The sequence below is a fragment of the Pseudorasbora parva genome, chromosome 10 (assembly GCF_024679245.1).
Source record: "Pseudorasbora parva isolate DD20220531a chromosome 10, ASM2467924v1, whole genome shotgun sequence".
Lineage (NCBI taxonomy): Eukaryota > Metazoa > Chordata > Actinopteri > Cypriniformes > Gobionidae > Pseudorasbora > Pseudorasbora parva.
The window spans coordinates 810,119-823,461 of record NC_090181.1 but is presented as its reverse complement, the minus strand read 5'-3'; the positions used below and the strand labels follow the sequence as shown (position 1 = coordinate 823,461).

The 13,343-nt window shown below is 44.0% G+C and overlaps 1 protein-coding gene across 1 annotated transcript in view; it reads right to left on the bottom strand.

Moving 5' to 3' along the window:
* Positions 1–744: 744 nt before the first annotated feature.
* fsip1 (fibrous sheath interacting protein 1) overlaps positions 745–13,343 on the bottom strand; it is a 45,278-nt gene continuing 32,679 nt past the window's right edge. The window contains exon 13 of the mRNA XM_067454830.1: positions 745–1,164. Coding sequence (XP_067310931.1) covers positions 1,012–1,164 — 153 coding nt within the window. The 3' untranslated portion in view covers positions 745–1,011. The remainder of the gene's footprint in view (positions 1,165–13,343) is intronic.

The following is a 13,343-nucleotide window of genomic DNA, read 5'->3' as shown; positions in this document are numbered from 1 at the left end:
CCATTTGAACTCTTCTGTCTATGGCTGTGGTTTGGTTTAGGGTTACTGCTACAATAAAAGCTCATTTGGCCAAAAGAGTCTCATTTCCTCTCAATCTTTCACATGAAACCCTGGTCATTATCAGCAAACACACGGCTCACCTTCAAGGTCAGGCATGCTGGGAATGTTGGAGTCGCTGTAACACGTCCATATGAACACGACACCACATCTGCACACACTGCACAAAATGCTTTTCTTACTCAGTATTTTACTTAAAACAAGATTATTATAAATAAATAAATATTCTTAATTCTATTAAAGAAATAATCTTAATTCAAACAGAAAACAAGATTATTTTTCTCACCCCATTGGCAGATTATTTATCTTATTTTAAGCAAAAACTCTCTTCATTTTGAGTTATTTTTCCCCAAAACAAGACAATTACTTTTGCTTGTCTAGTAAATACTTCTTGTTTTAAGAAGTTTTAGATGTTTGGACTAGAAACAAGACAAAAAAAATGAGTAAGAAGAGCATTTTCTACAGTGTGTGATGTACTGTATTTATGAAGTTTGAAGATCAGTATTAATGTGAATATTTTTGATCAATTTAATGTATTCTCGCTAAATAAATCTATAATTACTTTGAAAAGAATTGTTAACAGTAGTCAGTGATGTTAATAAGGCATAATATAAGCCTTATATAAGGTTATCTCGGGTTCTCTGACCCATTTATGATGAAATAAAAGGAGAACGGGTCAGGCAGTTTAGATGGATTTGATCCATATATATATTTTTTTGGGTTAATCAAAAGCTCATGACATGAATAAAAAGGCATATTGGTTTGATTTTTGAAAAGGAACATTTTATTTTGTCCTCTTACGTTCTACTTCAGCTGTCCTTCAGTGTGATTGGCACACAGATCAGACACACACTCGTGTCCCTATTGTGCAACTATAAAAGCATGATTATGAAACAGAGCAAAATATAAAACAGAAGAAGGTTCTCTCCATATTTCCTGCCTGTCTCCTGTTGTTCAGTATCCTGGCTCCGTGAGGTCCGAGCTGGAGAGACTGGGAGACGCGAGCAGAGCCGAGATTATCCCGAGAGACGCTTCTGGAGATCCCAGGATTTCTTCCTCACATTCCTGCAGCAGATTCCTCATCTGAGCCTCGGACAGACGACACGACTGCAGGAGGAGAAGAGCGACTCAATCACGACTGCACATCAACGGGAAAACACAGAACACAGGGGGACGAGAGCAGTTAACACCATCACCTAACACACACACACACTCACTCACTCACAAACACTCACTCACACTCACTCACTCACTCACTCACACACACACACTCACTCACTCACTCACACTCACTCACTCACTCACACACTCACTCACTCACTCACTCACTCACACACTCACACTCACTCACTAACACACACACACTCACTCACTAACACACACTCACTCACACACACTCACACACTCCCTGTCACTCCCTCACTCCCTCACTCACTCACTCACTCACTCACACACTCACACTCACTCACACTCACTCACACTCACTCACACTCACTCACACACTCACACACTCACACACTCACACACACTCACTCTCACACACACTCACTCACTCACTCACACACTCACACACTCACACACTCCGTCACTCCCTGTCACTCCCTCACTCACACACTCACTCACTCACTCACTCACTCACTCACTCACTCACTCACTCACACACTCACTCACACACTCACTCACACACTCACTCACACACTCACTCACTCACTCACTCCCTCACTCACACACTCACACACTCACACACTCACACACTCACACACTCACTCACTCACTCACTCACTCACACACTCACTCACACACTCACTCACTCACTCACTCACTCACTCACTCACTCACTCACTCACTCACTCACACACTCACTCACACACTCACACACTCACACACTCACTCACTCACTCACACACTCACACACTCACTCACTCACTCACTCACTCACACACTCACTCACACACTCACACACTCACTCACTCACTCACTCACTCACTCACACACTCACTCACTCACTCACTCACACACTCACACACTCACACACTCACTCACTCACTCACTCACTCACTCACTCACTCACTCACTCACGCATTCACTCACTCACACACACACACACACACACTCTCACACACACACACACACGCACACATACACTCTCTCTCTCTCACACACACACACACACACACACTCTCTCTATCACACACACACACACTCTCAGACACTCAGGCTCCGTCCACACGGATCCGGCGTTTTAGAAGAATGAATCCGATATTTTTCGAAACCGGGTCCCAAAGCGGATAAATCTGAAAACGATCATCTTCCGATCATCAATATCGCCTCATTTAATGACCGTATCTGCAGTACTGTAAGGGTGTGTTTAGGGTCGGGGTCGGTGTAGGCGTTAATAAAACACATCTGATAAGCAGCAAATGTATTTATTGTTATTTTATTGTGAGATTTTGCCTCACCTCCGACCACTGCTATACCCCTGCTAGCCACAACTCTTCTTCTCCGTTTTTAGTGTATTTCTGTGGCAGAATTACAGCGCCACACACTGGCCTGGCATGCAGACTACATCGTTTTTAGTCCGTTTTCGCAATCTCGTGTGGACGCAGATATTTCTTGAAACGAGGAAAAAAAAAAGGACGGGGCCTCACTCTCTCTCTCACACTCTCTCACACACTCTCTCACACACTCTCTCTCTCTCTCTCTCTCTCTCTCTCTCTCTCTCTCTCTCTCTCACACACGTGTGTGTGTGTGTGTGTGTGTGTGTGTGTGTGTGTGTGTGTGTGTGTGTGTGTGTGTGTGTGTGTGTGTGTGTGTGTGTGTGTGTGTGTGTGTGTGTGTGTGTGTGTGTGTGTTTGAACAGGTTTACGGCTGTGAGTGTCTGGCCTTCAAACGCCCGCAGCTCAACGACGGCTGAACAAGACTCACAGACGCTTGTGAAATACTAGAGAACAGTGTGATGAGCTCGGCTCCTTCACACACTCTCTTCACACACACACACACACACACACACTCCGCTATAAACCTTCTCTTATACACACACAATGTTAATCTAGTGAAATGGCAGCTGGTTAGACATCATGGTGTGCTTTTATATCAGTGTGTGTGACCGGACTGATTAATGAAACATGGTTACAGATCTTCAGCTCAGGGATCAAAATCATCATCCTGTCATCATTTATTCCCACGCTGGAAATTACTCAGGGGTTTTTTTTTTGGACACAATGAAAGTCAATGAGGTTCAATGTTGTTTGGTTCTTAACTTCCTTCAAAATATCTTTTTCCAAAAGCTTAAGGGGTGTTTGCATGCGATTAGACTTGTGTAACTTTAGTTAGTGTGTAATGTCGCTGCTTGAGCATAAACAGTCTCTGCAAAGTTCCAGCGCTGAAAGTTCACTGCAAACGGAGATATTGTCTTTTAAAGTTACGGCAGTTTATTGACTACAAAAATGGCCGCTTTGGACTACAATGAGCTTCATCCTGGGTTGGTGACATCATAAACCCTCGCTAGTCTCCGCAGATGTGACTTCTGCCTGTAATGGGAAGGGGCGTGGCCTTAACCTGTGCTTCAGCCAATAAAAATACAGGAAACTACATTTGGCCATCTGACCAATCTAAGGCCATTGGGTTTTTCAGAGGGAGGGGCTTCATAGAAGCAGGAAGCAAACGAGCCGTTCAAAGCACAGACAGCGGTGTGGAATAAAGGGAGAATAGTCTGTGCCCCATAAACACAACCAAGACTAGAAAAATACACAGAACCACCTCTTTAAAGTCATGAGAGGGAGTAAACGATAAAAGAAAGATCTGATGGTTTCACCAGTATTATAATGTCTGTGTCTTACAGAGATAACTGAGATCTTCATCATGAGCACATATATTTGAGCTTTTCTTGTCAAAATACAGAGAAATACTGCAGTTCCTCTTATCATTAATCAGTCATTTACATCAAACAGCCTCCGCAAAGCTTTTAATGTCTCGTGCCTCTTCAGACTGTTGACAGAAACTCAGCGACTCAGACTAAACATCTGAGAGAGAGAGAGAGAGAGAGAGAGAGAGAGACAGAGAGAGAGAGAGAGAGAGAGAGAGAGAGAGAGAGAGAGAGAGAGAGAGAGATGAGAATTTCAGTTATATCTAGTTCTAATTCCTTGAAGTGCGTTGCTAGTCGTCACACGGTTCGTTCCTCATGAGACTGAATGAGTCATATGAACTCATGAACTGAATCGTCTGAGTCTGAATCAGTCATATGAACTCATTAACTGAATCGTCTGAGCCTGAATGAGTCTGAGTGAGTTGTCTGAGCCTGAATGAATCGTCTGAGCCTGAATGAGTCTGAGTGAGTTGTCTGAGCCTGAATGAATCGTCTGAGCCTGAATGAGTCTGAATGAATCGTCTGAGCCTAAATGAATCGTCTGAGCCTGAATGAATCGTCTGATTTTGAATGAATCGTCTGAGCCTGAATGAGTCTGAGTGAGTTGTCTGAGCCTGAATGAATCATCTGATTTTGAATGAATCGTCTGAGCCTGAATGAGTCTGAGTGAGTTGTCTGAGCCTGAATGAATCGTCTGAGCCTGAATGAGTCTGAATGAATCGTCTGAGCCTAAATGAATCGTCTGATTTTGAATGAATCGTCTGAGCCTGAATGAATCGTCTGAGTGAGTTGTCTGAGCCTGAATGAATCGTCTGAGCCTGAATGAATCGTCTGAGTGAGTTGTCTGAGCCTGAATGAATCGTCTGAGCCTGAATGAGTCGTCTGAGCCTAAATGAATCGTCTGAGCCTGAATGAATCGTCTGATTCTGAATGAATCGTCTGAGCCTGAATGAGTCGTCTGAGCCTGAATGAATCGTCTGATTTTGAATGAATCGTCTGATTCTGAATGAATCGTCTGAGCCTGAATGAATCGTCTGATTCTGAATGAATCATCTGAGCCAGAAGGATTCTGAGTGAGTTGTCTGAGCCTGAATGAGTCTGAGTAAGTTGTCTGAGCCTGAATGAATCGTCTGATTCTGAATGAATCATCTGAGCCAGAAGGATTCTGAGTGAGTTGTCTGAGCCTGAATGAGTCTGAGTAAGTTGTCTGAGCCTGAATGAATCGTCTGAGCCTGAATGAATCGTCTGATTTTGAATGAATTGTCTGAGCCTGAATGAGTCTGAGTGAGTTGTCTGAGCCTGAATGAATCGTCTGAGCCTGAATGAGTCTGAATGAATCGTCTGAGCCTAAATGAATCGTCTGAGCCTGAATGAATCGTCTGATTCTGAATGAATCGTCTGAGCCTGAATGAGTCGTCTGAGCCTGAATGAATCGTCTGATTTTGAATGAATCGTCTGATTCTGAATGAATCGTCTGAGCCTGAATGAATCGTCTGATTCTGAATGAATCATCTGAGCCAGAAGGATTCTGAGTGAGTTGTCTGAGCCTGAATGAGTCTGAGTAAGTTGTCTGAGCCTGAATGAATCGTCTGATTCTGAATGAATCATCTGAGCCAGAAGGATTCTGAGTGAGTTGTCTGAGCCTGAATGAGTCTGAGTAAGTTGTCTGAGCCTGAATGAATCGTCTGAGCCTGAATGAATCGTCTGATTTTGAATGAATTGTCTGAGCCTGAATGAGTCTGAGTGAGTTGTCTGAGCCTGAATGAATCGTCTGAGCCTGAATGAGTCTGAATGAATCGTCTGAGCCTAAATGAATCGTCTGAATCTGAATGAATCGTCTGATTCTGAATGTATTATAATGTCTGTGTCTTACAGAGATAACTGAGATCTTCATCATGAGCACATATATTTGAGCTTTTCTTGTCAAAATACAGAGAAATACTGCAGTTCCTCTTATCATTAATCAGTCATTTACATCAAACAGCCTCCGCAAAGCTTTTAATGTCTCGTGCCTCTTCAGACTGTTGACAGAAACTCAGCGACTCAGACTAAACATCTGAGAGAGAGAGAGAGAGAGAGAGAGAGAGAGACAGAGAGAGAGAGAGAGAGAGAGAGAGAGAGAGAGAGAGAGAGAGATGAGAATTTCAGTTATATCTAGTTCTAATTCCTTGAAGTGCGTTGCTAGTCGTCACACGGTTCGTTCCTCATGAGACTGAATGAGTCATATGAACTCATGAACTGAATCGTCTGAGTCTGAATCAGTCATATGAACTCATTAACTGAATCGTCTGAGCCTGAATGAGTCTGAGTGAGTTGTCTGAGCCTGAATGAATCGTCTGAGCCTGAATGAGTCTGAGTGAGTTGTCTGAGCCTGAATGAATCGTCTGAGCCTGAATGAGTCTGAATGAATCGTCTGAGCCTAAATGAATCGTCTGAGCCTGAATGAATCGTCTGATTTTGAATGAATCGTCTGAGCCTGAATGAGTCTGAGTGAGTTGTCTGAGCCTGAATGAATCATCTGATTTTGAATGAATCGTCTGAGCCTGAATGAGTCTGAGTGAGTTGTCTGAGCCTGAATGAATCGTCTGAGCCTGAATGAGTCTGAATGAATCGTCTGAGCCTAAATGAATCGTCTGATTTTGAATGAATCGTCTGAGCCTGAATGAATCGTCTGAGTGAGTTGTCTGAGCCTGAATGAATCGTCTGAGCCTGAATGAATCGTCTGAGTGAGTTGTCTGAGCCTGAATGAATCGTCTGAGCCTGAATGAGTCGTCTGAGCCTAAATGAATCGTCTGAGCCTGAATGAATCGTCTGATTCTGAATGAATCGTCTGAGCCTGAATGAGTCGTCTGAGCCTGAATGAATCGTCTGATTTTGAATGAATCGTCTGATTCTGAATGAATCGTCTGAGCCTGAATGAATCGTCTGATTCTGAATGAATCATCTGAGCCAGAAGGATTCTGAGTGAGTTGTCTGAGCCTGAATGAGTCTGAGTAAGTTGTCTGAGCCTGAATGAATCGTCTGATTCTGAATGAATCATCTGAGCCAGAAGGATTCTGAGTGAGTTGTCTGAGCCTGAATGAGTCTGAGTAAGTTGTCTGAGCCTGAATGAATCGTCTGAGCCTGAATGAATCGTCTGATTTTGAATGAATTGTCTGAGCCTGAATGAGTCTGAGTGAGTTGTCTGAGCCTGAATGAATCGTCTGAGCCTGAATGAGTCTGAATGAATCGTCTGAGCCTAAATGAATCGTCTGAGCCTGAATGAATCGTCTGATTCTGAATGAATCGTCTGAGCCTGAATGAGTCGTCTGAGCCTGAATGAATCGTCTGATTTTGAATGAATCGTCTGATTCTGAATGAATCGTCTGAGCCTGAATGAATCGTCTGATTCTGAATGAATCATCTGAGCCAGAAGGATTCTGAGTGAGTTGTCTGAGCCTGAATGAGTCTGAGTAAGTTGTCTGAGCCTGAATGAATCGTCTGATTCTGAATGAATCATCTGAGCCAGAAGGATTCTGAGTGAGTTGTCTGAGCCTGAATGAGTCTGAGTAAGTTGTCTGAGCCTGAATGAATCGTCTGAGCCTGAATGAATCGTCTGATTTTGAATGAATTGTCTGAGCCTGAATGAGTCTGAGTGAGTTGTCTGAGCCTGAATGAATCGTCTGAGCCTGAATGAGTCTGAATGAATCGTCTGAGCCTAAATGAATCGTCTGAATCTGAATGAATCGTCTGATTCTGAATGTATTATAATGTCTGTGTCTTACAGAGATAACTGAGATCTTCATCATGAGCACATATATTTGAGCTTTTCTTGTCAAAATACAGAGAAATACTGCAGTTCCTCTTATCATTAATCAGTCATTTACATCAAACAGCCTCCGCAAAGCTTTTAATGTCTCGTGCCTCTTCAGACTGTTGACAGAAACTCAGCGACTCAGACTAAACATCTGAGAGAGAGAGAGAGAGAGAGAGAGAGAGAGAGAGAGAGAGAGAGAGAGAGATGAGAATTTCAGTTATATGTAGTTCTAATTCCTTGTAGTGCGTTGCTAGTCGTCACACGGTTCGTTCCTCATGAGACTGAATGAGTCATATGAACTCATGAACTGAATCGTCTGAGTCTGAATCAGTCATATGAACTCATTAACTGAATCGTCTGAGCCTGAATGAGTCTGAGTGAGTTGTCTGAGCCTGAATGAATCGTCTGAGCCTGAATGAGTCTGAGTGAGTTGTCTGAGCCTGAATGAATCGTCTGAGCCTGAATGAGTCTGAATGAATCGTCTGAGCCTAAATGAATCGTCTGAGCCTGAATGAATCATCTGATTTTGAATGAATCGTCTGAGCCTGAATGAGTCTGAGTGAGTTGTCTGAGCCTGAATGAATCGTCTGATTTTGAATGAATCGTCTGAGCCTGAATGAGTCTGAGTGAGTTGTCTGAGCCTGAATGAATCGTCTGAGCCTGAATGAGTCTGAATGAATCGTCTGAGCCTAAATGAATCGTCTGATTTTGAATGAATCGTCTGAGCCTGAATGAGTCTGAGTGAGTTGTCTGAGCCTGAATGAATCGTCTGAGCCTGAATGAATCGTCTGAGTGAGTTGTCTGAGCCTGAATGAATCGTCTGAGCCTGAATGAGTCGTCTGAGCCTAAATGAATCGTCTGAGCCTGAATGAATCGTCTGATTCTGAATGAATCGTCTGAGCCTGAATGAGTCGTCTGAGCCTGAATGAATCGTCTGATTCTGAATTAATCGTCTGAGCCTGAATGAATCGTCTGATTCTGAATGAATCATCTGAGCCAGAAGGATTCTGAGTGAGTTGTCTGAGCCTGAATGAGTCTGAGTGAGTTGTCTGACCCTGAATGAATCGTCTGAGCCTGAATGAATCGTCTGATTTTGAATGAATTGTCTGAGCCTGAATGAGTCTGAGTGAGTTGTCTGAGCCTGAATGAATCGTCTGAGCCTGAATGAGTCTGAGTGAGTTGTCTGAGCCTGAATGAATCGTCTGAGCCTGAATGAGTCTGAATGAATCGTCTGAGCCTAAATGAATCGTCTGAGTCTGAATGAATCGTCTGATTCTGAATGAATCGTCTGAGCCTGAATGAGTCGTCTGAGCCTGAATGAATCGTCTGATTCTGAATGAATCGTCTGAGCCTGAATGAATCGTCTGATTCTGAATGAATCATCTGAGCCAGAAGGATTCTGAGTGAGTTGTCTGAGCCTGAATGAGTCTGAGTAAGTTGTCTGAGCCTGAATGAATCGTCTGAGCCTGAATGAATCGTCTGATTCTGAATGAATCATCTGAGCCAGAATGATTCTGAGTGAGTTGTCTGAGCCTGAATGAGTCTGAGTGAGTTGTCTGAGCCTGAATGAATCGTCTGAGCCTGAATGAATCGTCTGAGCCTGAATGAATCGTCTGATTCTGAATGAATCGTCTGAGCCTGAATGAATCGTCTGATTCTGAATGAATCGTCTGAGCCTGAATGAATCGTCTGATTCTGAATGAATCATCTGAGCCAGAATGATTCTGAGTGAGTTGTCTGAGCCTGAATGAATCGTCTGAGCCTGAATGAATCGTCTGATTCTGAATGAATCGTCTGAGCCTAAATTAATCGTCTGATTCTGAATGAATCGTCTGAGCCTGAATGAATCGTTTGATTCTGAATGAATCGTCTGAGCCAGAATGATTCTGAGTGAGTTGTCTGAGCCTGAATGAGTCTGAGTGAGTTGTCTGAGCCTGAATGAATCGTCTGAGCCTGAATGAATCGTCTGATTCTGAATGAATCGTCTGAGCCTGAATGAGTCTGAGTGAGTTGTCTGAGCCTGAATGAATCGTCTGAGCCTGAATGAGTCTGAATGAATCGTCTGAGCCTAAATGAATCGTCTGAGCCTGAATGAGTCGTCTGAGCCTGAATGAATCGTCTGATTCTGAATGAATCGTCTGAGCCTAAATGAATCGTCTGATTCTGAATGAATCGTCTGATTCTGAATGAATCATCTGAGCCTGAATGAATCGTCTGATTCTGAATGAATCGTCTGAGCCAGAATGATTCTGAGTGAGTTGTCTGAGCCTGAATGAGTCTGAGTGAGTTGTCTGAGCCTGAGTGAGTTGTCTGAGCCTGAATGAATCGTCTGAGCCTGAATGAATCGTCTGATTCTGAATGAATCGTCTGAGTCTGAATGAATCGTTTGATTCTGAATGAATCGTCTGAGCCAGAATGATTCTGAGTGAGTTGTCTGAGCCTGAATGAGTCTGAAAGAATCGTCTGAGCCTAAATGAATCATCTGAGCCTGAATGAATCGTCTGATTCTGAATGAATCATCTGAGCCTGAATAAGTCTGAATGAATCGTCTGAGCCTAAATGAATCGTCTGAGCCTAAATGAATCGTCTGAGCTCTCAGCTTAGCCTCGTGGCCCTAACTGAGACCTGGATCAAACCAGAGGACACTGCCACTCCTGCAGCCCTCTCAACCAATTATACTTTTTCACACACTCCTCGGCCTATTGGGAGGGGTGGGGGTACTGGTTTGCTTATCTCAAATGATTGGAAATTTGATCCATTACCGTCTCTACCGGCCAATTCATTTGAATCGCACTCAATCACTATTACTCACCCTGTTAAAATCCATGTGGTAGTGGTCTATCGTCCTCCAGGTCACCTCGGTAACTTTGTGGAGGAGTTGGATGTGTTACTTTCTAGCTTCCCTGAGGATGGCACTCCACTGATTCTGCTTGGTGACTTCAACATCCATCTTGATAAACACCTAGCTGCAGACTTCAGCACTCTACTGACTTCATTTGACCTTAAGTTAGTATCTACTACGGCTACTCACAGATCCGGTAACCAATTAGACCTGGTCTACACACGCAACTGCTCCACGGACAACACTTTAGTTACTCCATTAAACACCTCAGACCACTTTCTCATCACTCTTAACCTCATACTGACTCCTGATACAAAACTTACTCCTACACAGATTACCTTTCGGCGTAATCTACGCTCCCTCTCTCCCTCTCGCCTATCCACTATGGTTTCATCTTCACTCCCTCCACCTGCTCAGTTCTCAGCACTGGACACTAACAGTGCTACCGACACTCTTTGCTCCACTCTAACATCCTCCTTAGACAGTTTTTGCCCCCTTTCATCCAGACCAGCCCGCCCCACCCCATCTGCCCCCTGGCTGTCTGAAGTTCTCCGTGAACATCGCTCTGGACTCAGGGCGGCAGAGAGGAAATGGCAGAAAACTAAAAACAATACTGACCTTGCCTTTTATCAGTCTCTTCTCTCTTCTTTCTCTACAAATGTCTCCACTGCTAAAACAACATACTACCACAACAAAATCAACAATTGCTCTGACTCTCGCCAACTCTTTAAAACATTCTCCTCTCTCCTTTGTCCACCTCCTCCCCCTCCTTCATCAACTCTTACAGCTGATGACTTTGCATCATTTTTCACAAACAAAACAGCTCTCATTAGCAAACAGTTCTCCTCATCACAAACTGACACGCACATCTCAACAACTAACACGAACACGCTTCCATCCTTCTCTCCACTCTCCGAGGCAGATATTTCTAAACTCATCCTTTCCAATCACCCTACTACCGGTCCACTTGATCCTATTCCCACACACCTCCTTCAGGCTATTTCTTCTTCAATCACTCCTGCACTCACTCACATTGTCAACACTTCTCTTCACACGGGAACCTTTCCCACAGCATTTAAGCAGGCTCGGGTAACCCCACTGCTTAAGAAACCCTCTCTGAATCCAGCACTTTTAGAAAACTACTGACCGGTATCCCTTCTGCCTTTCATTGCAAAGACCCTTGAGCGAGTTGTGTTCAATCAACTCTCTATGTTTCTTGAACGGGACAACCTCCTAGACAACAACCAATCCGGCTTCAAAAGCGGCCACTCTACCGAGACTGCCTTGCTCTCTGTAACTGAGGCACTGAGACTGGCAAAAGCAGCTTCCAAATCCTCAGTGCTCATCCTGCTGGATCTGTCTGCTGCTTTTGACACAGTTAACCACCAGATCCTCCTGTCAACACTTAAGAGGACGGGGATCTCAGGATCTGCTCTCCAGTGGTTCAGGTCTTACCTCTCTGGTAGGTCCTACAGGGTGTCATGGAGAGGTGTAGTGTCTAAGTCACATCATCTAGCTACTGGGGTTCCCCAGGGCTCAGTCCTTGGACCACTTCTCTTCTCCATCTACATGTCATCATTAGGTTCTGTCATTCAGAAACACGGCTTCTCCTATCACTGCTATGCTGATGACACTCAACTCTACTTCTCATTTCAACCAGATGATCCTACAGTCAGTGTTCGTATCGCTGCCTGTCTGACAGACATTTCTGACTGGATGAAAGAGCATCATCTTAAACTCAATCTTGCAAAGACAGAATTACTTGTTTTCTCAACCAACCCAGCACTTCATCAAAATTTCTCCATTCAGCTTGGTTCATCGACCATAACTCCATCAAGGACAGCAAGAAACCTTGGAGTTGTGATTGATGACCAGTTAAACTTCACTGACCACATTACTGCAACAGCCCGGTCCTGCAGATTTGCTTTATACAACATTAGAAAGATTAGACCCTTCCTATCAGAACAGGCTGCACAACTCCTGGTTCAAGCTCTTGTTCTCTCCAGACTGGATTATTGTAATGCTCTTCTGGCTGGGCTTCCAGCATGCACTATCAAACCCTTGCAGCTGATCCAGAATGCAGCGGCGAGAGTGGTCTTTAATGAGCCGAAGAGAGCGCATGTTACGCCTCTCTTCATCAAACTGCACTGGTTGCCAATGGCTGCTCGCATCAAATTCAAGGCACTAGTTATCGCCTACAAAACAACCTCTGGCTCTGCACCAATATACCTAAACTCACTTGTTCAGACTTACACACCCTCCAGAAGCTTGCGTTCTGCGAGCGAGCGGCGCCTCGTGGTTCCATCCCAAAGAGGCATGAAATCGCTCTCACGGACATTTTCCTGGACCGTTCCCACCTGGTGGAATGACCTGCCGATCTCAATTCGTGCTGCCGAGTCTGTAGCCATTCTTAAAAAACATCTTAAGACACATCTTTTCTATTTGCACTTGACCAATACAGAATAGCACTTACTGATCACCACAGCAACGACCAAAAGCGCACACTCCTGGATCATATCTACGTCTCTCATCCGGATTTGTGCCTTCAGGCGGGTATGTTACATAGTTATCATAACTATCAGAATCCAGTGTTCTGTATATTGCGTACGTGAGTTTTTGTTGTAGATGGCTATTGCTGCACGTTTAGCTAGAATACAAAACCAACCCATTGGGCCACTGAATCTGCATTAACGACAACAGCTGGGGCAACAGCCTTAGTCCTAATGGGTTGTTATCATAGCTATCAAAATCCAGTGTTCGGCACTTTGCGGACGTGAGTTTTT